At 36.3% G+C, this 26,677-nt stretch overlaps 1 protein-coding gene across 1 annotated transcript in view; it reads right to left on the bottom strand.

Moving 5' to 3' along the window:
- LOC127878740 (uncharacterized) overlaps positions 1-26,677 on the bottom strand; it is a 158,854-nt gene that overhangs the window by 52,037 nt on the left and 80,140 nt on the right. Inside the window, exons 25-38 of the mRNA XM_052425270.1 lie at positions 23,325-23,482; positions 20,113-20,228; positions 19,179-19,318; positions 12,580-12,803; positions 12,242-12,324; positions 10,414-10,517; positions 9,836-9,971; positions 9,120-9,193; positions 4,353-4,484; positions 3,770-3,871; positions 3,069-3,239; positions 2,371-2,471; positions 1,708-1,861; positions 326-373 (exon numbers count right to left, since the gene is read on the bottom strand). Of these exons, the coding sequence (XP_052281230.1) occupies positions 326-373; positions 1,708-1,861; positions 2,371-2,471; positions 3,069-3,239; positions 3,770-3,871; positions 4,353-4,484; positions 9,120-9,193; positions 9,836-9,971; positions 10,414-10,517; positions 12,242-12,324; positions 12,580-12,803; positions 19,179-19,318; positions 20,113-20,228; positions 23,325-23,482 (1,743 nt within the window). The remainder of the gene's footprint in view (positions 1-325; positions 374-1,707; positions 1,862-2,370; positions 2,472-3,068; positions 3,240-3,769; positions 3,872-4,352; positions 4,485-9,119; positions 9,194-9,835; positions 9,972-10,413; positions 10,518-12,241; positions 12,325-12,579; positions 12,804-19,178; positions 19,319-20,112; positions 20,229-23,324; positions 23,483-26,677) is intronic.

The following is a 26,677-nucleotide window of genomic DNA, read 5'->3' on the forward strand; positions in this document are numbered from 1 at the left end:
CATGATCTAAGTCTGAAAGTCACTGTAAAATCAATTGCATTTGAAATGCAATTGAAGCATAATATGTGTCTGAAATGTGACAAAGAATGTGTCTTATGAAAGCCAAGATGGCAAAAAAACATTGTTTTAGTATCAAAACAAATCAATAGGTTCAAAACTTAAAACAAAGTTAACAACAGAGCGAGCACAGTAGTCAAACATTAAAAGCATATGTGTCTTTTGCAGAATAGAAATAATTACTCATTGTACCACAGCTTGTGACCAGTTGTAACTGTCAAGTCTATTCTGCATGACATATCAGCAATTCATAGTAAAACCAACTTACTGCCTGGAATAGCAGGATCTGTTGGTGGCCCAATGTAGGTCTTCAGTTCTGAAACAATGAAGGTGAGCACAATAAACATATTTACACCCAAAATAGTAGCACAATAACATTAGGTTCTTATTTATTATCATGTTTTAAGCTGAACAAATTATTACCTTTAATATAAAATTTATTTATTTGCATATTTCATTTACATTAACATCATTTTTCATGACTTTCAGTACTGTTAGTGACAATTCTAAATATTTATTTTGCTATGATTATTATTGTGCTTGTAACAATAATAAATACAGGCTCAAAACGTCACACAACTTTTTATTACACTTGACAAATTTATTTAAAGAAATTAAAAGCTGAAGATTTATTTCATTTTTTGTTGAATCAATTTAAAAATTGATTACAAAATTGCATTAATCAATTAAAAAAGAATGGAAATCAATATCAAACAAGAGCTCCGCGGTTAGAGACTGATGCCCCACAAACAGGGCCTTGACACAGTGACCTTGACCTTTCAACTAGTGACCACAATTTTGATAGGCGTCATTTTACTGTCCAAAGCCAATTCACATGTGAAGTATCAAGCGAATCAGTCAATCAAATGACAAGTTATTGATCAGAAACGATTTTCACACTTTTTGTGACATTGACCTTGACCGGTGACCTAGTGACCCCAATTTCAATAGAGGTCATCTACTGTCCAAGACCAATACACATTTTAAGTATCAAGCTAATTGGTCAATTGACGAGTTATTGATCGGAAACAAACTGGTCAACCGACAGACTGACCGACAGACAGCCAGCAAAACAATTATTTGAAGGGGCCATAATAAGATCAAAATAATCTTTGTCAATAATGGTCAAGAACTATTGCTAGTATATTGTTAAAAAAGTATGAGTGCTGGTGTATATGGCATGTATTTCATTTGTATTTCGTAACAATGTTACACTTAGGTTTAAAATAAATTCTTATATGAATGATCAAATAACAGCCATTTGTTAATTTTACAGACAAAAACACCTTGTGTTTATGAAAAAAGCCATTCTTACAATGTTAATATATCGTGAAATGTGTAGCAAACCAATAACAACCCAATGATTTCTGTGAACCCAATGAGGTGTAGATCTATTGACAAACACCTTCCTCCGACACATGTTTCTTTTATTAATGCAAACAAAAGAATCAAGATTTCTATGTACTTTAGACATTTGAATGAATTTACAGTGAATAGATTATAGCATGGCATTAATTTAACATAATTTATAGTTAAACTTATTTGTTGATTTGTATTAAATGCCATACGACTTCAACCACTCTTTAGAGTCAATAAAACAAACCATGAAAATGAAAATCCCTTCTGCAAAATCCCAACTCTGCCACTCACTTGCACCCTTCTCACAGATGAAGCCCTGCTCCATAGAACAGTTGCCATCGTCCCAGGCCCCCGAGAAGTCCTGCCGGCCCCCTATGATCTGTATGCATTCCTGGCCTTCATCTATGTCGTCTGGCTCTCCAGGGTAGAAGTTTGTCTCGTTGCGCTTGATATTACATAAAAAGAAAGATATTACTTTTTTTGGAAAAGAATGCCATTAATTTGATTCAGTTTTAACATTTCTAAAAAAATAATTACCATCCAGGAATATGATGTCTTCTTGGAGTCCTCTTAACTTCAAAGCATAGAGAATTCAATAGAACATGTTGTTGTAGTTATTATTACTTTCACTTCTGACTTTCCAGTGTTTATATAAGATAATAAGCCACATCTTTGCGGCAGAAGATTAAAATTTAAGAATTGCCTGACCGGATAAATCCGGTCGCGGCACGGGAAGGTTTAATTAAGTAATGCAAAATACACAATTATGAACTTACCCAAGAGGTATCACAATCTATCAAATACGGTATTATACATTACAAAATACCACATCTTCATGAAACTTTATAAAAAGAGTGGTCAAAATTATCAATTTTTGAAAAGTGTTGTTCTTATTCACAAATCATTTGGACTGCTGCTTTAATTTTGAGACAAAAATGCCAAATGTTCTCGTACCCAGTGTTGTCCAGGAATCGTGCCATCCACCCAGGTGAGGTTGTGTGTAACCTTGTTGTATTTGAGTCCAATCCATGCAGTCAGGATACTTGACTGCATATCTGGACGGTTCAATCATTCATTATGGGCAATAATGTAAACACAAATATTCATTTGTTAAAAGGTAAAGCTCTGACATTTACACCTGTAACAAAAAATTTGATCCATATATATTATAAATATTAAAAAGGTCACCGTGACATAGTGGGTAGGGTGTCTGCCTAGTTAACCGGGAGGTCGCAGGTTCGATCCCCACTGTGGGGTATCTTTCAATCTCCCCAAAAGACACCAAGTACTTGTCTAGTACCAGGAAACAGACTCAAGAGGGTTTCGACAAGCCTCAGGCTTTCAATAAAATTGAGATAAAATTAATAGATTCAAATATTAATTTATAGATAAATTAAAAAAAATGTGTGCAATCTAACGCAGAAAAAGACCTCTATAAACTGTTACATATAGAATATAAAAGCTCTGGATCTTGCAGTTTCAGAGAAGTAAATTTTTGGTTAATAATATTAGATAAGTATGTTAAAAAGTAAACAACTTTTACAGACAGATTTGCATCTACAGTTAAACAAACAGACCAATAGATGGAAAGACATACAGACGTCCTTTGTTATTCAAGATACTTCTTAGTAGGAGGGGGTATAATACAATACCTGTTACAAAGGACATCTCAAATGGGTCTCCGATGATGACGAGGCCGTCGCCTGCAGCCTGACAGTAGTCAGACGCCTCAGCCCAGCTCTTCAGAGACTGGTTCCTGACGGGACCAAAGTAGTAGCAGCTCTGACCAAACAGTCGCCAGTCCTGGTCACATTCAAACAGCGCTGAGGGAAATGCAATGTTTGAATAAACAAAAGTTAAATAGTGACAAACAGTGTGTCAGTCCGACAGCCACTTTTTGCAAAGTGAATGTCTCGATCTCTGCAACATTTCAAATTGTCTTAAGTTTTGTAACAAAAGTCAAAGCCAATACACAGACCATGTGAGTCCAATCAGACAAGAACAAAAAATACTGCGGTCTTATGCGTTGAAGTTAATGTTTACTGATTTACCCATTAAAATAAAAAGGTGGCATTAGTTCTTGATTATTAAACAGTTACAAAAAAGTTCAAAAAGATATTAATCAACATGGCTTAACTATTTAAAGACATTTCAGACACTTTATAAGATTTCAGCATTTTTATAAATGGTTCGTTGATAAAATATTTCTTCCCTTAATAAATCAATTTAGTTCAAACCAACAATAAAGATATACATTTAATGCATTAGAAATTCTGATTAAACTGTTTAATTAAAATCATGTCTTTTTCACTACCCTATTGGTGTCAGATGTATTTGGAAGCCCATTACTTACAACTAGTTTGTGTGGTTGTTATTGGTGTTCCTGTGATTTTCATCTCGCAGAAGAAAGCATTGTGGTTAAAGCAGTAGGCATTGGACCACCGAGAGTTCTGTCCTAATAAACAGAAAACATTTATAATATCATAATTTAATACATTTTAACAAAACTACTACTACTGCTGCTGCTGCTGTTGCTGGTGCTGCTACTTCTACTACTACTACTTCCTCTGCTGCTGCTGCTGCTGCTACTGCTACTGCTACTGCTACTACTACTACTACTACTACTAATAATAATAATAATTATTATTATTATTATTATTATTATTATTATTATTATTATTATTATTATTATTATTATTATTATTATTATAATCATAATGATTAAGTTTTATTTTCATAATACAAATATTTGCATGTAATTTGAGTATTCAGCTGTTTTCACAGTAACCCCACCAATTATATGCAAAAATCTTAAGGTTAAAGACATTCAAAGTAAGGGCAATACAGTATAATATTGTAAAAAATATATGTTCACATTTGGCAGGTCAAGACAGTGCAAGATATTTAGGCGTAAATTCATTACAAAAAAAAAATACCTCTGATAATGAGACCGCAGTCAAATCTAGTGTTGATTAAAAGTGGGAAGTTTGTGTCGAAGTTCTGGTAGCGACTGCTGTTCTGGACAGCATTACCATCCACCCAGAGAAGTACATCAGATGCATTCATATCTGGCACAAAATCAGCAAAAATAATTATAACTTAAGGTAACAGTACATTAAATTTTGAATAACAGATAAAAGTCCCCTTACATATTTAACATTATAACAATTAAAACAAGAGCTGTCAACATAGGATGACATATGCCCCCTATAAACTCTTTGATTGAAGTAATGAGCATTTTTCGAAACCTAAACGCACATTTTGAAACCTAAACTCGGACCCTAAGTTCAAGGTCAAGGTCACAGGGGACAAAATTGTTGTGCGTATGGAAAGGCCTTGTCCATATACACATGCATGCCAAATATGAAGGTTATATCTCAAGGGACATAGAAGTTATGAGCATTTTTCGAAACATAAATGCAGATTTTGAAACCTAAATTCGGACCCTAAGTTTAAGGTCAAGGTCACAGGGGTCAAAATTTGTGTGCATATGGAAAGGCCTTGTCCATAATTATACACATGCATACCAAATATGAAGGTTATATCTCAAGGGACATAGAAGTTATGAGCATTTTCGAAACCTAAATGCAGATTTCGAAACCTTAATGCGAGCCCTAAGTTCAAGGTGAAGGTCACAGGGGTCAAACTTTTTGTGCATATGGAAAGGCCTTGTCCATTTACACATGCATACCAAATATGAAGGTTATATCTCAAGGGACATAGAAGATATGAGCATTTTTCGAAACCTAAATACCGATTTCGAAACCTAAATGCGGACCCTAAGTTCAAGTTCAAGGTCACAGGGGTCGAAATTTGTGTTCGTATGGAAAGGCCTTGTCCATATTCACATGCATACCAAATATGAAGGTTATATCTCAAGAAACATAGAAGTTATGAGCATTTTGAGAAACCTAAACGCAAAGTGAGACAGAAAGACGGACGGACGGACGGACCGTCCGATCACTATATGCCCTCCTTCGGGGGCATAAAAATACAATGCCTTGCTGTGAAAATATTTGAAAATCAGTTATGTAAAATACTATTTTTTATATTCATAGCTAATCTAAGCCACCAAAGCTATGAATAGTACAAATAATGTGATGCCAACCAGAACCCTTTAGGCAACATCCAAGGGACAATGCTACAACGTTTACAAAAACATTCAAATAGGCATAATGGTTCAAGGTAAAAAACTAGCAGATCTTATTATAGATAAATGCATCTGTTAATTGGCTTATGTCCTGACTTTGAAATAATAAGTTAGAAAATTTACTTTTCTAATTTATTTAAAAAATAACAAAGGTTTAAAATAAAGAAGTGAAACTCCATTGGTTGGAGCAGTATTGCATTCTCATTATAAACAATTAGTTGGTCATTTATTTAAGGCAAGCTAGTGACCAATTGCCTAAACAGTACAAAACAGCACAATACAAAACAACATAAACACATATAAGAATAAAGCTGGGGTCACCGCCTTGGAACGGTCCATGTAAAGCATTGGGGGTTTAAACCGGTTTTAGGGCGCTTAACCTCACACTTGGCCTGGCAATATTCATGATACATATAAGTGTAAATAAAATTTAACCTCATAGCATTGCAACTCAAATTAAACAATAATAAAAGGAAATTAAAACGTATTCAATTTAATTACCGTTTAATTACTCAATGGTAGGAAAGAGACCTAGCAACAGAATTACAACTTTTTGAGGAATGATGAAATGAAACTACGAACAAGTGTCAACTACATCCCTTCTTTTTAGAAAAAGATTTAAGAATATAACATCTTGAAGTTAATATTTCAGATCATCATCCTGCAAATACAAGAAAAAGCAGCAATAATGGGTGTAAAAGATCCATATTACATTCTAAGCTTGGTTGTTTATGTGACTGCTAAAAAATAAATCAAACAAGAAACGCACATCAGAGAGAAAATTAATATAATAATATTGAACGCTATAAACCCAATGACCTATGCATGTAGATTAAAACAGTGAAAGCGTGTCATATGAAGCAATATAGAAGCAATGACGTAAAAAAAATCAATGTAGCCAAGAACAGTGAAAGAGTATCGTAACATGCAATTGAGAAGCGATGACACCATGACGTGAAAAAAATCCAGGGGCAGTACTGTAAAATAAAAATAAAAATATTAAAGGGGTAGTACTGTAAAATTGAATTACCAATAAAACCAGTATTGCTGTGTTCTTTTTCGGCGGAGCTGACTACGCCAGCTTTTCACCTCACGTGACCTTTGTTAGCATACAATACAATTCAAATAAAACTTCCCGCGGCCAAGTACAGATGAATACACTTCATTGACTGCATTGGCTGATTTGATAATACCACTTGAACATTGGAAACATGTCCGCGTCTTTGTAACACTGTTTTACTGCGTGTTCAGCATAAAACAGTTTTATCTCTAATAAAAAGGCATAATAGATAGAACAGTTTTACACTCAATCTCGACATCAATACAGTTTGTGCGTGCACCTTTATTTTCAGAGGACTTCCAGCGTGATAACGTTGTGTACTTAAAGGCCATGTTCTCATATTTAGTACTGACTTCCATATTCCTGTCAACATGTTATATGTAAAAAGTATAAAGAGCAGTGGAAGCGATGCCTCCCTTTAATGCATTTCAACCCGCGAGGTATAAGGGGTCAGTTTGCGGTTAGTGTAATTGAATGTCAGAGTTTATATACAGGTCAGACCTTATGTGCTGATCGGAGTTCGCGGTCAGTAAAATAATAGTTATATAATAAAGACGCTATAGGGTGAACTAGGTGAACTGGAATTTTCTTTACCAGAAAGATGTTTAATGAAGATATCCAGCGATATTATTATGGCATGTCAATAATAGATTCTTAATGTGTTTTCAACAATACCATGATAAATATTATTTTTAATTAATTAACAAGAATTATTTCATCATATTTACTAATGTATTATTGCATCATATTGACTAATGTATTAAGTATGAGCGTGATGATTCTCGATACTGTTAATAATCAAATCAAATAGCAATGCCCGATAAACCACTAAAACAGGTTTGTTCGAAGAACGTGGTATACATATTTAAAATATGTACGGAGACTTCGCGTGTGGCCGGTTGACTTTGGTTTTCTGTTTTGTATCTATAGGTTTATGACTAGCAATATGTAATAATGAAAAATAAGCCGCGAAAACTCCGAGTAACATCCCGTACTGCGTTTGATGCAGCTAAAAACTGCACAGAAAAAGATATTAGCTTTCCTTGATCTCATTCATCTTAATCTTTACCTTCCATAAACTCCAACCACAATCAAAGCCGTATATCTTTTTTAAAGATATTTCTTGTTTCACTGAAAAGTGGCTTATCTATGTCATGAAGTGCACATATATTAAACCACATATTAGTGTTCATAGATACAAATTTTACTATTTGTGATCACATCATATGTATCCTCAAGTGGCTCGTTATCAATGTATTTGTTTGTCATCGAAACATTAGATATTTGATTAAGACACAGTTTTCTTTCAACAAATTTAAATAACACTGTAACATCCATGTCATGCAAAAATTGGCCTTATGGAATATGTGGCCAGCATAGCTCAAGCCCAGTCTGCGCACTTGCACAGTCTGGTCAAGGGCTTCGCTTTCCGCTATTAAAAAACACGCAAGCTTTCATGTTATCTCCACAGTACCCTCCTAAGTATGACTATCCTGACGATACTGCGCCGATGTGCAGGCTAGAATGCAGCTAGCTTGGCAGCATATTGCATAAGTCCCATTTTCGCATGATGCAGGTCTTTAACAAATCTCATTGCGTCTAATAGAAAATTGAATTCATACTAAGTTATTTATGGCAAATGTTGGTAGCCTATACTGGCTTGCAGGAAAGATTTGCAGCCACACTGACAGCATACATCACACATGTGTGGCTAGATAATTGAACGATTTCCTATATATCATGGACACTATACTATTTTGGTAGTTTTATCTCACAATAAAAGACAAGTCACATTTAAAGATAGGTTTTCATTCATTTCTTTCCCTAAAATCGTGTTATTTGATAACTCAAAAGCAATACTGTGTTATCAACATAAGGCATTTATTAATACATGTAGTATGTTTTTTCTTCTCTTAACAATTTACTGACCCAGCACTGACCCAGAAAGTCTTCGGGATTAAAGATACCGTTAATGCATAATTGTAACTAGTTGGGCCAACATGAACATGCAGAGAATAGTTTGAACATTCCTACTTTAATAAGTGTTACATTCAAAGACGCGGTTATGTTGCGAATGTTCCAGGGGATTTTACTAAAATCAGCAGATTGAATGAACGGAGTGTTTTAATTCAAGTCTACTGGCTATGTTAAGGTCATTTAAGGTGATAAGCTGGGTTAACCAGTGACGACAAAAAACAAATGTAGGCCCTAGGCCACAACTCAGAAAGTGTGGTCGGTAAACTTAAGGAAATTCCTTACATCTCTTGTTTATCCCATACATCATTACATGTTGTTTTTTTGTAATCAAATTAAAGAAATAAATTTGCTAAAATATTTTTTTATATCCTTTTAAGTACAAAAAAAGGATTTTGCATATAACAAAATCATTGAACATAAATTTTCCATTACATCAAAGTTAATCATAATTTAAGATTTCCCTAAGAGGCTTTGTGAAAACTTGTCCAAGGATAAAGTATTGAACAAAGACGCTACCTGAAAATCCCAACCAGAGTCGGTCAACTTTCAATGTCTGCAAGGTGTTACTGATAAACTGCTGTTCATCTGCACTGAAAAATCATAAAATAACCACTAATCAAATAGCGTTTCTTTAATGTCAAGTTATTGAAATACTTAGGACCATAAATGAAATTCCATTCAGAGCCCAAACTGTAGGATAAATATTTATTTTAATTCTTTGAGGTTTTATATACAGCTCACGGTATGTAAAAAACAAACAAAGGCATGTTGTACCATTACACAGTTTCAAATCAGGGACATATACAAAATCAGGAACCTGTTCAAATCAACACTGAAAACATAAATATATACTCTTGCAAACCACATTCTAATATTAGCAACTATATGGTAATTTGTACAAACTTCCAATAACTACAGATGGATCATACATGCCATACATCCCATAAATTATAATATTTAGACATTGGACTGTTTCCATAAAATGTGATGAAGATCACCTTTACAGCTAATTGGTATTGTTAGATGTGCTGTGAGTGTGACATGGCTTCAGAAATAAGTTGAATGCAAGTGTGTTTTAAATCTTATCAAGCCCAACATTATTAATATCCTGTGTATTATAATCCATTTGGTTTAGTTAAGAATGTGCATTGTTTGTGAATGTTGCGCACAAATTTAGGTTGATTGATATTTGTTGTGTCTCTAGTTCAGTGCTTCCACATGTTGCTGCTTACCTGTCTATGATGAGGAGCGATGTTCCGGTGGACTGGCAGTGTTGCTGTGCGCTGAACCATGTCTGCCAGTAACCGCTGACAACATTCGTCTCGTAGCAGCGGTCTTTATTCTGCAGCCAGCCTGTGGGGCACACCCCTGAAAGCAGAATTAACATGTAACACAATATACGTAAACATAAACATATAACATAAAGGAGCTCATGAATCAGGAGGTTAGATTATCAGGACTTCAGATCAAAAAGAAAAGTACATGTTTATAAAAAATAATTTGTGTCATATGCAAAAAACATGTAAAAAAAACAGCTTCATAACAATAATTAATTATCTGTTGTTATAGATTTCTAAGCCTTAATGAATCATATAAATTAAAACATGTAAAGTAATGTTTAAGTAATGTGAGGGCTAGGGTTTATTCAAAACAACATGCCTAGCAAACAGAACAATTGTTTAAGCATCTAAAGAAGTTTTTTATCAGTTTTGTCTGCAGTGTTTCAAACAAATGATTTTTGGTGAGTCACAATTTTCAAAACACACAAATGCATTTTTATGAACAAAAAAATCTTCACTGCATGACTTACCTAAAGACCTGTTGCAGACGAACTTGTGGAGTGTGTCACACGTGTAGTGTCTCCACGACCAGTACTCCACAGAGGCGGCTGCAGCGCACGTTGACCCATTCACCCTGGGAAAGGCACGCACAGAACAGATCAATACTCGATCAATGCACTTTACAAACTTACATTTTGTTATCCTTTCTTACTTATTTCATAGTAAAAGGATTCAGTCTTGTTGTTCAATTTATTGTGAGCACATGATTACCTGACGTCTGATACATCATAAAGCAGATAGAAACTGATAACCTTATTACAGAAAACATATTCGTACTTTCAAGATGAAATATTATTTACATGATCTAACATTCTTAATTACAGGAACACATTATTAATTTCTTTCAGAATACTTTATTCTTACGTATACATCATCCATTCCTCTTATGGGATCTGATTTCCATATTCTTAGGATCTTGTTGCCTGATTTCAGGATATAATATATGCACATAAAGGATGTGATATTTCCCTTACAGGACCTTATATCAGTGCTTACAGTCTCTGACATCCATCTGATTTTTAATAACATTTACATAATATTCTAAATTATCATTTACATGATATGATTCCAACACTAACAGGATATGATGCCATTATTCCAAGGATCAGATACCAATACTTACAGGATATGATACAAGTACTTACAGGATCTAATAACAGTACTTACAATATCTGATATAAGTACTTACAAGACCTGCTACCAATACTTGTAGTACCTGATACTTATACTTAAAGGATCTGATTCCAATACTTTCAGGACCTGATACCAATTCTTACAGGATCTGATTCCAATACTTTCAAGACCTGATTCCAATACTTTCAAGACCTGATTCCAATACTTTCAAGACCTGATTCCAATACTTTCAGGACCTGATTCCAATACTAACAGGATCTGATTCCAATACTTTCAGGACCTGATATCAATACTGGTACTTAGAGGATGTGATACCAATATTTACAGGATCTGATTCCAATACTTTCAGGACCTGATACCAATACTGGTACTTAGAGGATGTGATACCAATACTTACAGGATCTGATTCCAATACTTTCAGGACCTGATTCCAATACTTACAGAATCTTATCCCAATACTTTCAGGACCTGATTCCAATACTTACAGGATCTGATTCCAATACTTTCAGGACCTGCTTCCAATACTTACAGGATCTGATTCCAATACTTTCAGGACCTGATACCAATACTGGTACTTAGAGGATGTGATACCAATACTTACAGAATCTAATTCCAATACTTACAGGACCTAATTCTAATACTTACAAGTTCTAATAACAATACTGACAGGATCTGATATTCAATACCTAAATGATCTGAAGCAAATTCTTACAGGATCTGATTCCAAGACTTATAGGACCTGATTCCAATACTTACATGTTCTAATACCAATACTTACAGGATCTGATAGATATACCTACATGATCTGATACCAATACTTACTGGATCTGATTCCAAAATTTACAGAATATGATACCAATACTTACAGAATGTGATACCAATACTTACATGATCTGACATTGATACTTACAGGATCTGATTTCAATACTTACAGGATATTAAACCAACACTTACAGGATCTGATACCAATACTAACAGAATCTCATTTCAATTATTTTAGGATCTGAAACGAGTACTTAAATGATATGTACTTAAATGAAATCAGATTACTTACAGAATCTGATTTCAATACTTACAAAATCTGATTTCAATACTTACATGATCTGATATGAGTACTTAATTGATATGATTTCAATACTTACAGAATTTAATTTCAATACCTACAGGATCTGATATCCATATGAAGACCATCTAGAAAATCTGTTTGTTGTGTCATTGTTGATCCACTTCCATATGCCAGGCTGAACCTAAAGGTTCAAGTACAGCAAACTGTATTCACTCAATTATGTTATTAAAGGAATATATGAATATAACAAATATTATGATATTTTTACTGATTTTCACATCCATAAGAAATATCAAAGATATATATTCCACTCAAAAAGACCCACTAACAATTAATCCATAACAATAAACAGCTGTGAAGGGGTTTCAAGATTTATATGACAAGTTGTTGATCTGTTTAATATACGGACATGATACAGTTAAACCGTGTAACTCACTGTGTCTGATAGCCCGATCCAGTACGTGTTTTCAACTGTGCGGCAGTTGAGAACAGTGTCCAGATTTCGTAACTCATTGTTGTCCTTGAACATAGTAAGGTCCCCTTGATTTCTCTGACATTCCCGACGCGCATCAAACCAGGAGCGGGGTGTGTCAAACACCTTAAGGCACCGACCACCAGCAAAAATCCATCCATCATCTATGTCACACAGATCCAACATATCTGAAAAACAGATTACTGGTACTTATTCATACTAATCATATTTGTATTACACAAAACATTACCTTTGTTATGATGAGAATATGTCTTTTGGAGTTGTTATATGCTGTTTTTGATAAGCTATGACCTGGAGACCTAGTTACAGATTACACCTTGGTCTAGACATTGTCAAGATATACTTATGACCAAGTTTCATTAAGATTGACTCATAAATGTGGCTGCTAGAGTGGTAACATGTTTTTGCTAAACTTTGATCTAACTCTTCCAGTGCTGGAACCAAATTTTGAAGGCCTTTGCAAACAGTTTGGATCCAGATGAGACACCACAGAATGTGGCATCTCATCAGGATCCAAACTGTTTGCTATTCTGATAGTATTCTTTGAAAAAAATAAAAGAAAATGCTGATTTTAGAAATTCAGCAGACGACATTTTTGCAGACGACAAATTTCCCAGCATGCAAAGGGCTAATGAACTTGTTTTCAGATACACAAGACCCAGATTGAAACTAAAGATTTGGTCATAAATGTGACATATAGAGAGCTCACAGATTTGACCTGGTGACCTAGTTTTTGTATGCGTATAACCCAGATTAAAACTTGGAGTAGATATTGTCAACAAAAATATTCAGAATAAGTTTTGTCAAGACTGAGTCATAAATGTAAATTTTAGAGTAGCTACAATGTTTTTATAAGATTTGACAAAGTGAACTTGAATGTGGACATGTGACACACAGATTCAAACCCGGCCTATACATTTTTTCAAGATTAATATTGAGACCAAGTTTCATAAATATTAAGTCATAAATTCAGCCTCTTGAGTGGTATCAAGATTGCCTAAGATATTAACTGGTGACCTGAATTTGCGATATGTTTGAACCAGATTTGAATTTGACTAGATATTTTCAAGATATTCATTATGAAAAAAGTTAAATTAAGATTCAATCATGCATGAGGCCTTTAATGTAATGGCAGGCATTTCTATGGTTTAACCTTGTGACTTAGTTTTTGGACGCATGTAACCCAGACTCAATATAGGAATAGATAATATTGATATAAACACTCTTCATAAGTTAACTGAAGATAGGATGACAAATGAGGCCTCTAGAGTGGTAACGAGCAAAAAATTGAGGACTCTGCAAACCGCTAACTGCACAATTACTGGTAGTTTGCAATGACTAACTAACTTAACCACTAAGTATTTAAAGTTACTCAGAAGTAACATTTTATCATTTAAACTTGCATAAAAAAGACTGGGTTGTCTGCCATTCCTTGATAAAACACTCTGATTGATTAAGATCCCTGAATAGCTGTATGAAACATGTCAAAGATGTCAACAATTCAAAACATAGTAACAGCATCTGAGAGTGAAACATGGATAAGTACATGATATTTGTCACAATTGTATCTGCATCAAACAATAAATTATCACCATACTCTATCAAATGCACCAGTAATGGTTAGTCTTTAATTGATTATAATTAAGCAATTATGCATTCAGCTCAATAGGCACCACCAAATTTTAATTTAAAGAAAACGCTCAATACCAAAATGGAAGGTTGAAGAAAAAGCAGAAGCAAAGACTCATGTGCTTTATATTGGATTCTGCATTATAACAGAGCACTTTATATTGAATTTACAGTGTAGTTATATGAAACAATTACAATATAGATTCTCAATATTTGTGTATAATTCAATGTATTTGGATACATACTTTTACAATTAAAAAAACACACACAAACCAGTCACAGCACTAATAAGCAGTTTTGTGGTATTTGTGCAAGCAGTGACAACGCAGCAATTTTTCCCCCCTAAAACATCTAAATTTATTACCTAATTTTTTTTGGCAGGACAATATATTCAACACATGTTCATGTACCAAGTTAAGTGTTCATGTGTCAAATATATATCATTGCAGGAATTAAAATGTAATATATTGTGCCACACAAACATAAAAACTAGCATTTTGTATCTCGTTAAATCTATGTTACCATACCAAATCTAGTGTTTAAATTTTGGCTGTTGCTATAAGGAACACTGATTGTTTATAGGTTAACTTTATTTTACAAAATATTATGCAAAATATTCTTTGATATTGAGTATTTATATTACTTGATGGGTTTTAAACAATTCCATGGTAAGTACAAGTTTTTATCAATTTAATTATAAATATTCCACCATATAGACCAATTTGTTAAGCACGAGAGCAATCATTCATGACACTATAAACAATTGAATCAAATAACAATGTCCGACAAACCACTAAAACAGGTCTGTTAGAAGAATGTGTGTATAAATATTTCAAATCAAGTAAGCACCCCACCAAATTAAGGGTTGCCACCTGGAATGTGGGTACCCTGAAGAGAAGAGGAGGAGAAGTTGTAGAGACACTGTCTCGCAGGAGAGTGGACCTGTGTGGCATTCAGGAGCACAGATGGGCAGGCCTGCTTACCTCCAAAATAAATAAGATTCATCAGAGGAAAAGACACTTCATACAAGTTCTTCTGGTGTGGAAATGAGAAAGGTCTAGGTGAAGCGGGTGTTCTTTTAGCTGAGCGCTGGATTAAGAAAAGTCTTCAATGTCCAGCGTATCGCTGACAGGATCATCTTGGTGAGTCTGATCATTGGCAAAGCGGTATTCACCTTTATCTCTGTATACGCACCTCAGTCTGGACACCCTGAGGCTGAGAAAGGCCGCTTCTACGACCAGCTCTTTAGTGTTGTTACAAAATCCCAGCTTCAGAAATTCTTGTACCTCTTGGGGACTGGAATGGCCATGTCAGTGCCAAGAGTGATGGTTTTGGTGACATACACGGTGGTCGAGGCTTCGGTGACCGCAACAAGGAGGGAGATTATTAGAAATTGCTCTAGCCAACGATCTGGTTGTAGCCAACAACTGGTTTGTTAAGAGTGAGAGCCATCTTGTTACCTACAGCTCTAGAAATCATAAAACGCAGATTGACTATATCCTCTACCCAAAGAGGCATCACAGAGCAATCACAGATGTGAAGGTAATTCCAATTGAGGAGTGTGTCCAACAACATAACCTTGTTGTTTGTGATATCACTATTTTCATCCTCAAAGTCAACAAACGCAAATTCATCGCTTGCATTCGCACTTGGAAGCTGAGGGATAAGGCTGTGGCTGACAAGTTCCGTGATGCCTTAACTGAAAAAGTTGTTACTGGCGATGTCAACTCTGCAAACACTGTTGAAGAGGTTTAGATGAGGATAAAGAACCCTCTGCTTGAAACAGCAAGTGAAGTTTGTGGTCTCTCCAAAAACCACCAGTGGAAGAGGGAAACCTGGTGGTGGGACAATGATGTTGAAGATGCGGTTAAGTTGAAGCGAACCTGCAACAAAACCTTCAAAGCTCTGAATAAAGCTGGCCGTACCATTGAGGCAAACGTTGCAAAAGCTGCCTACTGCAAGGCTAAACGTGCCTCTGAGCAAGCTGTCTGGTAAGCCCAGTCTAAGGCTGAGAAAGAGAAATTAGCCAACCTCTCAACATACAATGGAGGTATCTTCAAGCTGGCCAATCAAATGTACAGGACAAATCATGATGTTGTTGGTGAGAAATGTGTTAGAAATGATGCGGATGAACTGTCTCTCAGTGATGAAGAGAAAATGAAAGCCTGGGTGGAGCACTATTCAAGGCTACTAAATGTTGAGTTTGAGTGGCCCAGTGAGCTACTCCCTGAAGTTGCTCCTGTGGAAGGGCCTCCTCCAGCAGTCACAGCAGAACAAATTCGAAAAGCTCTTGGAAAGATGAAATGCCGCAAAGCTGCTGGTCCGTCAGGTGTGATTGCCGAAATGCTGAGAAAGCCGGCTGAGGTCGTTTTCAGCAATGGTGTGATGCCCAATGACTGGGAGGAGAGCCACATCCTTAACCTTTACAAAGGTAAAGGAGAGTCTCTAGACAGAGGAAATTACCGTGGGTTAAAGCTTACGGACCAGACGATGAAACTGATGGAGCTTGTACTTTACTCACATATGCAAGATGGTCAATATTGATGGTATGCAGTTTGGTTTTGTTCCTGGTAGAGGTACGACTGATGCAATCTTCATCATACGCCAGCTACAGAAAAATTACATTGCAGCAAACAAGCCACTGTATATTGCCTTCGTTGATCTTGAGAAAGCATTTGATAGAGTACCAACGAAGGTCCTCTGGTGGGCTCTGAGGAGCCTTGGGGTTCTGGAATGGGCAGTACGTGTCACACAGGGCATGTACACAGGACCCAGGAGTCGAGTACGTGTCAACGGACAGTACAGCGAGGAATTTGGAGTTGGAGTAGGGGTACATCATGGTTCTGTTCTCAGTCCCCTGCTTGTCATCCTAGTGCTTGAGGCTCTGTTGAGGGTATTTCGCACCGGGGTTCCATGGGAGATCCTCTACACTGATGATTTTGCTGTGATCGCGGACTCACTGGAGGAGTGTCTCTCCAGACTGAAAGGTTGGAAGAATGGTATGGAAAGCAAGGGGCTGAGGGTCAATATGAAGAACTGAAGACAAAGCTCTTGATCACCGGTCCTGGACTTAATCTTCTGCGTGACGTGGGAGCATATCCCTGTGCGGTATGTAGGAGTGGAGTGGGAGTGTACTCGATTGAGTGCACCTAGTGTAAACTGTGGGTGCACAAAAAGTGCAGTGGCATCATGGGAAGAATCACCAGCATCCCGGACTATGTATGTCCGAGATGCCTGGACCAGGCACGTCCAATTGATGGGAGACCATTACCCAGGTGGTCGTTGACGGCTCACTGCTTGATGCTGAGGCCAGCTTCTGCTATCTGGGTGAAAGGCTATGTGCTAGGGGAGGCTGCGAACTTGCCATCATCACCAAATGCTGCACTGCCTGAGGAAAGTTTAAGAAGCTCCTACCAATACTGACATCGAAGCATGTTTCCCTTAAAATCCGTGGCAAAGTGTTCAATGCTTGTGTCCATTCTGCCTTGTTACATGGTAGTTAAGCGTGGGCATCATCCGCTTCTGATCTACAACGACTTCGTAGAAACGACAGAGCAATGGCCCGCTGGATCTGCAGCGTCAAACCTGAGTCGACACTGACACGCTGTTTGGTAAACTAGGGAAACCAGAAGTCATAGCATCACTTAGAGCCAGACGTCTGAGGTGGTATGGGCATGTCGAGTGTGTCACTTCTTGCATCAACTCAATCACGAAGATGGCCATTCTTGGTGCTAGAGGTAAAGGGAGACCATGGGAGGAAAATCATGGTCTGACTGTGTTAAGGATGACCTGTACACCTGTGGCATGGAAGACACAGACCCACAGAACAGAGGAGCGTGGAAATCAGGTGTTAGAGGCTTTAGCCGCCTGCTGCTTACCCCAGCTACTGGTACTAATCACGCAGCAGATAACAAATAAACTCAGGATCAAGTCAAGTCAATAGATATATGATCAAGTTCATCAACAATATTTAAAAAAGTGAAACAAGCCACAAAATATGGCCCAACACCCGTTATTTATATGCATGTAATAACACTAAGAACTATGTGTTCCCTCAGCAGGTGAATTATCCCCTAGATTTTATTCCCCACCCCCCTCCTAAAAAAAATTTTTTTTTTAATGTGTAAGCTTTACATATATAAGTTAACTTGATCCAGTGTAGAAAATAGAAAAATATTGCATAATTAAATTATGTGTTGCCTTGAATTTGTTTTTAAAACAGTAAAATATGTTAAATTTATTAATTAAGACTTTCCCTATTTTCCCCAAAATCCGGCATTTCGCTTGATTGTTTTCCCCTAAAAAAAGGCCTGGTCCTTTCCCCAAAATCAGATTTTAAAAAAACTGAATTTTCTAGGGGACTACCAACACGAGGAAATACGCATCTAAGTGGTAAAGGGTTAAAACAAGGTACTAACTGTTTGGTCATTGACAGATGATGCCCTGCCCACTATAACAGGGTTGGCTCTAAGTGGTAAAGGGTTAAAACAAGGTACTGACTGTTTGGTCGTTGACAGATGATGCCCTGCCCACTATAACAGGGTTGGCTCTAAGTGGTAAAGGGTTAAAACAAGGCACTGACTGTTTGGTCGTTGACAGATGATGCCCTGCCCACTATAACAGGGTTGGCTCTAAGTGGTAAAGGGTTAAAACAAGGTACTGACTGTTTGGTCGTTGACAGATGATGCCCTGCCCACTATAACAGGGTTAGCTCTAAGTGGTAAAGGGTTAAAACAAGGCACTGACTGTTTGGTCGTTGACAGATGATACCCTGCCCACTACTTAACAGGGTTGGCTCTAAGTGGTAAAGGGTTAAAACAAGGTACTGACTGTTTGGTCGTTGACAGATGATGCCCTGCCCACTATTACAAGGGTTGGCTCTAAGTGGTAAAGGGTTAAAACAAGGTACTGACTGTTTGGTCGTTGACAGATGATGCCCTGCCCACTATTACAGGGTTGGCTCTGTATCTGCCCGGCATAAGGCATGTAGGAAAACATGGCAGCACAGTCACGATTCGCGTTGATAGGGCCCTCTTGGTTTTGATACCAATGTCTGGAAATACAGGTATAATATATGTCAAGAGTCTACACTTCGTACCAGGTTTAAGATTAAGTTGTGGCCTGGTGAGCTCAATTAATTTTCCAATCTTGTTACATTTGTGGTATATTTTTAGGTCATTTTAATTGGTTATACCTCAGTCACAAATAGAGACTGATCACCCTCCGATCAGTGGACAAGGTATTTTAACGCTCATTGGGCTGGCATCCAGCCGATAATTGCACAGACATTGGGTCATTTTGTAGCATGGGGCAGCGTTGGGATAAATTTTACAACTCACTTAAAATTTTGCCTGACGTCAGGCCCGAAAAAAAATGGAGTTGAAATGGAAAAAAGATCGCATAATCAACGCATGGTTACCGGTATTGCCCGGCGATTGCCAAACATCAGATTCATTGTATGTGTATCGGCAAAGATCAATGTATTTCCAAAGAACATTTACATCGGCCTTTGACCGTCTGATTGCTGGAGGGCCTTCACACTATGACTGCCAGACGCTGGACGGGGCTCATCATGATACACATACAATGAATCAGAATTGGGAATCGCGGAATTATTGGTGACTTTAAGGCATTTTGTAAGGCAAAAGATATGATACATCTTTTATACAATCTTAAATAAAAAATATGAAGGACATTTGTGCAACAAAAACATTTTTTTAATAAGTTAAATTCTTATAAACATCAATCATCTTCAGGCAAGGTTAATTATCATCATACATTATATTTTAATAATTTTAAAAGTAAATATGTATTCTTATATTATATAATTTAAATCACATAACTTACACATTTGATATGCTATATGGGTGACCATCATCCCACGTCCATCGATTGCTAACCAATCGCAAACCGATGAAATACTGCATACTTCTCCCTTCCAATAGCACCTTGACCAACCAGCTCTGATAAAAGACCAAATGGGCCTTGTTCTGAGAAAACTGGGCTTAATGCATGTGCGTAAAGTGTCATCCCAGATTAGCCTGTGCGGATTGCACAGGCTAATCAGGGACAACCCTTTCCGCTTTTATGGTATTTTTAGTTTCAAGGAAGTCTCTCCTTACCAAAAATAAAGTTTAGGCAGAAAGTGTCGTCCCTGATTAGCCTGTGCGGACTGCACAGGCTAATCTGGGATGACACTTCACGCACATGCATTAAGCCCAGTTTTCTCAGAACATGACTCAAATATATGTAGAATAATAATAATACAGGACAACGTGCGATATTTTAGGGAAAAAAAGCTTACTGGTAGGAGAATATCATTGTACACAATTTGAGGCAAGCATATGCCATTCCATTAAAACAGCCATATGATCCAGATATTTAACAGATGTATATGTCATCCCATTACAACAGCCTATTATCAACCAGTAGTTTTTTAGGGTAAAACTTAGCTCCATAAGTCCGCCAAATAAGTTGAATCTCATCAAATATGATGTTAAAACAGCTCTGTAAGTTAAATCTTATCAAATATGATGTTAAAAGCCATTTTAATCCTCAATTTTAGTTTATGTATTACCTTAAAAATATTTCCCAATAGAGTCAGTCAATTTTAGTTCTTTTTCTTTAAGCTAAGGTTCCAAGCCAAATTCCAAAAATGGTGAAAAAAAGCTTTGTCAACATCTTTAGGCAAGCATAGGTCATACAATTTAGACACCCATATATAAACAGTATCAGGCTAGCATAGACCTGTCCATTTTGACATCCATTTATTTATACATTTAAAGCAAGCATAAGCCATCCAATTTAGACTGCCATAGATCAGCATATTTAAAGGGACTGTCAACCACGACGACGAAGAAAAGAAAAGTTGTAAAATACCGTATTTTTTTACAATTATTAGTTTATATTGATTAAAATATCACGACTGGTATATTACATTACTTGAAAAAAGTTTTTAAGAATTCATATTTTCAGTTTATTTTCTAATAAATTTTACTGGGTATGTCTACGAGGTAACTACCAGTTACCCGGTAGCTATAAATAACGCCAGTATATTAATCATCATCGTAATGTGGTAAACCCAGGAATGCAAATTGTGCATGCGTAGTGAATTGTATATATCTAATATATAAAATGATCAATCTACTTGCATTAGTTATAGTGTGTGTATCATTATGTCACCTATTTTTGCGATGTACTTTCGATTTCACATCAGGGAATTGTATTACCAAATATACTGAAAATATGAACTTTTTTCAAGTTATGTAATATACCAGTCGTGATATTTAAATCAATATAAACTAATAATTGTAAAAAAATACGGTATTTTAGAACTTTTCATCTTTTGTCATTCGTGGTTGACAGTCCCTTTAATACAAGCGTAGGTCATCACATTTAGACAGCCATAGCCATTTAGGAACATGTTTTTCGGTAAGCATAAGGCATCCAGTATAGACAGACATGCATCAAACATCTAAGGCAAGCAAAGGCCATCCAATTAAAAGAACAACATATAAGCATAAATGAAGCAACCATAGGTCACCCAATTTATACAACAATGACAACATATTCAAGGCAAGCATACGCCATCAAATTAAACCACTAATAAACATAGTTGAGGCAAGCATATGCCATCCAATTTAGACAGCTATATATCAACACATTTAAAGCAAGCCCAGGGCCCGTATTCACCAACCGATTCTTAGACTTAAGAATAAAGAATAGACTTAGAACCAAGAAAAATGTGTTCAGTGCAGTTTGAATATATACAGGCTACCACTGGTGATTATGTCATTAACAAAATGTTCTATATGAAAAATAATATAGATAGAGATGTTTGCTGCAAAGTTTGACTCAAAATTAAAGAAATTCTTCAATATTCTAATTTAAAGAATTTTCTTTATTCTTAGACTTAAGTCTAATTATTGTTTGGTGAATACGGGCCCAGGTCATCATATTTAGACAGCCATGTGTCAACACATTAAAAACAAGCATAGGCCATTCCATTAGGCACCCATATATCAACATATTTAAGGCAAGAGTAGGTCCTAACATGTAGACAGTCATTTATCAAAGCTTTGAATGCATTGAAGGCAAGCATAGGCCATCCAATTAAGGCAGCCATATATAAACGCAAATGAAGTATGCAAAACCATTAAGAAAGATATATTAACATAATTGAGGCTAGCCTATGCCATCCAATTTAGACTGCCATTTATGAACACATTTAAGGCAAGCATAGGCCATCCCATTTATGCATCAAATTTAAATTAAAAGAACAACAATATTAAATATACATAAATATACTTATACTTAAATGACCTGGGCTTGCTTTAAATGTGTTGGTAAATAGCTGTCTAAATGGGATGGCATATGCTTGCCTCAACTACGTTTATAACAAATACATCAACACATTTAAGTAAAGCATGCGACATTTCGACAGCCAGTTATTAGCATGTTTAGGGGGTTCATAAGCTATCTTATATAGACAGCCATGCATTATAACATGCAAGGCAAGAATCGGGCATCCCATTTTGAGAGCCCTTCATCAACGCATTTAAGTCAATCATATTCCATCCAATTTAAATAGCCACAGATAAGAACATATAAGGCAATCATATGCCATCCCATTTAGACAGATACGTATCAACATATATATGGAGTATTACATACCATTTAGAAAGATATATAGTAGCCTTATTGAGGCAAGCATATGCCATCCCATTTAGACATCCATAGAATCAACACATTTACAACAAGCACATGCCAATCTATTGATATATATATATTTAGATATACAAAGACCTATAAAATACACATGTATTTTATAGGTCTTTGAGATATAGAACAAGCAAATCAAAACTGTAAAGCACAGTTTAGCATGGTAATAACACATGAAAATAATGCATAAACTGCACAGTTCCATTTAAAAGCCACATAACTAAGGAAAGCGTAGATGCCCAGACTGGGAGTGCATAGGACAAAGAAAACCTTTTTTCGGAACGTTTATGTAAAATACATACATTTATGGGCATATTAATAGTTTGTCTTATTCTTACCTGTTCCTGATCGTTTGTAGGAATCCAAATAGTTGCATTTCGTCTCGAGCAAAAGTCATCCGCATCATGCCTGTTGTAGCCTTCCGACGAAATGTAGATGCATTTGCTGTTGTACTCCACCCAGCCTGGCTCGCACACCGCAGACGTATCGGGGAGGTCTGCAATGGTCAAGCGTGCCAATCAAGTCTGAAATTCAGCAGCTAGTGGCAAACTTACAGCTAGCTAATATCAGAGACTCGATTTGGGAAAACTGGGCGTACTGCATGTGCGAAAAGTGTCGTTTTAGATTAGCTTGTGCACTTCGTATTATCTCGTCACATTCGAAACTTTACGCACATGCATTACGTCCAGTTTTCACAGAACGAGGCTCGTGATGACCTTGCAGGTCACTTAAAGGTATCTTTTCCGATACATATCGTTTAAATTCATAACCTCTCTGTTACATTCTTCAAACTAGGATGTATAGGGATATTATTGGGTAAAACGTCGCTGCTATTTGAGCACGTGAACGAATTCATCATGCGCGTTTTGTATTTTGGTAAATCGGTATTTATATCAACAAATATTGTAGTTATGTCCACAGGTGGTTTGCGTGTGGCTGTGTTATTCATTCGTAAAAACATCATTTTCAATGAAAAAGAATCAAATTATAACGAAAAATCAACTTTTCTGAAAAGAAAATTTCACTGTGGTGAATGTTTTTTCTAGAGAAGTTGAGTTTTCATTATAATTGTATTATTTTTTATTCAAAATGATCTTTTTACTAATTAATATCATAATTAATATCAGTGCCACACGCTAACAATCTGTGAATGTGTCTACTTTAAGACAGAAAGTATGTACACTTAAAGTAAATATCAACATAAATTTTTAGGCATTTCTCACCAAATACATACATTTTTTATAATATCGTATATCAAAAATTGGAGTTTTAATACATAGATCATACATGTGAATATATCTCATGAAAAAATATTCGAATTGATTTACAATTTGAACAATTGTCATGAAAAGAGTAATATCACTATAAATAAAATGTTTCAAATGTTTTTAATGTATTTACTCTTAATGAAAATTCATTAAATAGTGTTTTTCAATAGAACATGCACTAAATAAGTAACCATTTCTTGTTGCTCTGAATCATTCCTGTCAACTTCTGGGGAAGCGGACAACGACAACGAGCGAGGCATGGTATTGTAATGACCATTGGGGTTAGAGGGTTAGGGTAAGGGGTAGGGTTATGGTTAGGGGTCGGGTTTGGGTAAGGGTTAGCTTTAACCATAACCTTAATCCTAACCTTAACCCTAACCCGACCCCTAACCTTAACCATAACATTAACCATAACCCAGTGTTATCTCCCCTATACCATGCCCCGCTCGTTGTCGTTGTCCCCTTCCCTGATTTGTGTGACGACAGACTGATTGACTCAACTTTCTCATCGAAAACCCATAATATCGACTGTTTGCCAATGGAATTTTCACCAACATTCGAATGCGGCCTATTCAAGTTCTCGTATGCCACTATTAGAAGCAGGTCTGTAATTAGGCCCTGGGCCCGAGGCTTCCTCCCCCTTAAATAATGGTCCTTCTGCAAATTTTCTCTTAGAAAAGGGCCCAAAGCACACTTTCCCTCAATACAAAAGGGATTAGCGCTTAATTTACTCGCCATTGGAGATCAGCCCCTGGGCAATGTTTTTATCGTCTTTTACACACATCTCCGATCCATGTCATCCTGAATGCTTCATCTACCCATGGTTGACACGTATTTTGATTGATCAGCGAATGGAACAGCTGACACAAGAGTTCGTAGGTCTAAAAATCCTGACGTAAATAATTTTTGAAAAACAAATAATGTTGAAGCAATGAGAGAGATGATATGTATAATCGTCATTAATTTGAACCGGTAAGTTACTTCAGAGACGTAGATAACATGTTATCTTCGTCTCTGGTTTCTTTGTCTAAGTCAGGGGCCTTTAACTTCGCCAAAAATATCGATGGACCGGGACGAAACGCATGCTTCATCTGTTAGTCACGAAGGTATCATCACACACCAAACATCAGTTCAATATCTTAAAGCGTTTATGCCTAGTGGACTCTCCCTTCCTTCTAAATTAAATCAATTTATTTCCAAAATTAGGGATGTCTAGTATATTTATTTCTATATTTAGAATATTTATTACAGAAATTCCTTTAAGCAAACAGCGCAGACCCTGATGAGACGCCGCATCATGCGGCGTCTCATCTGGGTCTACGCTGTTTGCCAAGACCCTTTTTCTAGACGCTGTGCATAAATGGGTTTAAGCGTTTTTGAAAAAAATCCGGAAAAAAGAAATGCCTTACAGACAGACAGACGGGCGGTCAGTCCGACTTCTATATGACACCCTACCGGTGGCATAAATATCAGCTCCATATTTGAAAGTGCTGCGTAAAAAACCTCCGTAAACGGTTATAACAGAGAATTTTTTTAAAGTCCAATCTAATTTCGCAGTTGTATACGATCGTGATGGTTTATCTTTATTGATAACGGTGAAAGTAAAAATGCGTAGTAGGTGATAAACATTTTATTAGGAATCTACTTTTGAAACTGTACGAGAGGTTTGAATTCAAAGAGAAAATAATACTATAGTTATATGTCAGACAATATTTATGATACATTTCTTAATAAAGGTTTTTGATTTTCAAAGTTTGATTTCCTTCTCCATTAAACATCATACATTTTTTAAATCTAAAGCTTTAAACATCGGTGTGAATTTCACACAAACGTTTAATACTTAAGACTTCAGAAAGTTGCTTATTTGCCTGTCATATTCCATAAATTTATATCACAAAATAAAGTTATTTTAGCATTAAAACTCGCATTGAAAAGTGCCAAATTAAAAAAAAACACAACATCAGGAGAGACCCCTCCCGCACCCTCCCTGGTTGGGCCACCCCAGTCACAAAAAAAAATCTTACGTACGGCCCTGAGAGGTTTTGATTGTACACCAATGTTCAACTCGTTTCTCAAAATGTTTGATAGTATTTGGAATTGTTAATTTGGATGGCAGAGTATACATTTGCTTTGCGTAAAGCGTTGTAATACATGCGTTGCACGTGCGGTACGAGCTTGTGTTATGCTTCATGGCTGCTTTGGCGATCGACCAATCCGCAATCGAATAATTTTATACAAACGAATTTTGCAGTATTATTTAATGTGTTATGTAAGAAGTGATATGAGTATTTATTGCATCTAGCTACTTTTCCCCCCAAACAATGTTGCAGTTAATAGATGCCCACAAATCTCTTTACAGTGTAACACCAACATTGGCACGAGGGGGCACCACAATACATCACATCATGTGATCGCGGTTGCAA

Source organism: Dreissena polymorpha, chromosome 4 (assembly GCF_020536995.1).
Source record: "Dreissena polymorpha isolate Duluth1 chromosome 4, UMN_Dpol_1.0, whole genome shotgun sequence".
Lineage (NCBI taxonomy): Eukaryota > Metazoa > Mollusca > Bivalvia > Myida > Dreissenidae > Dreissena > Dreissena polymorpha.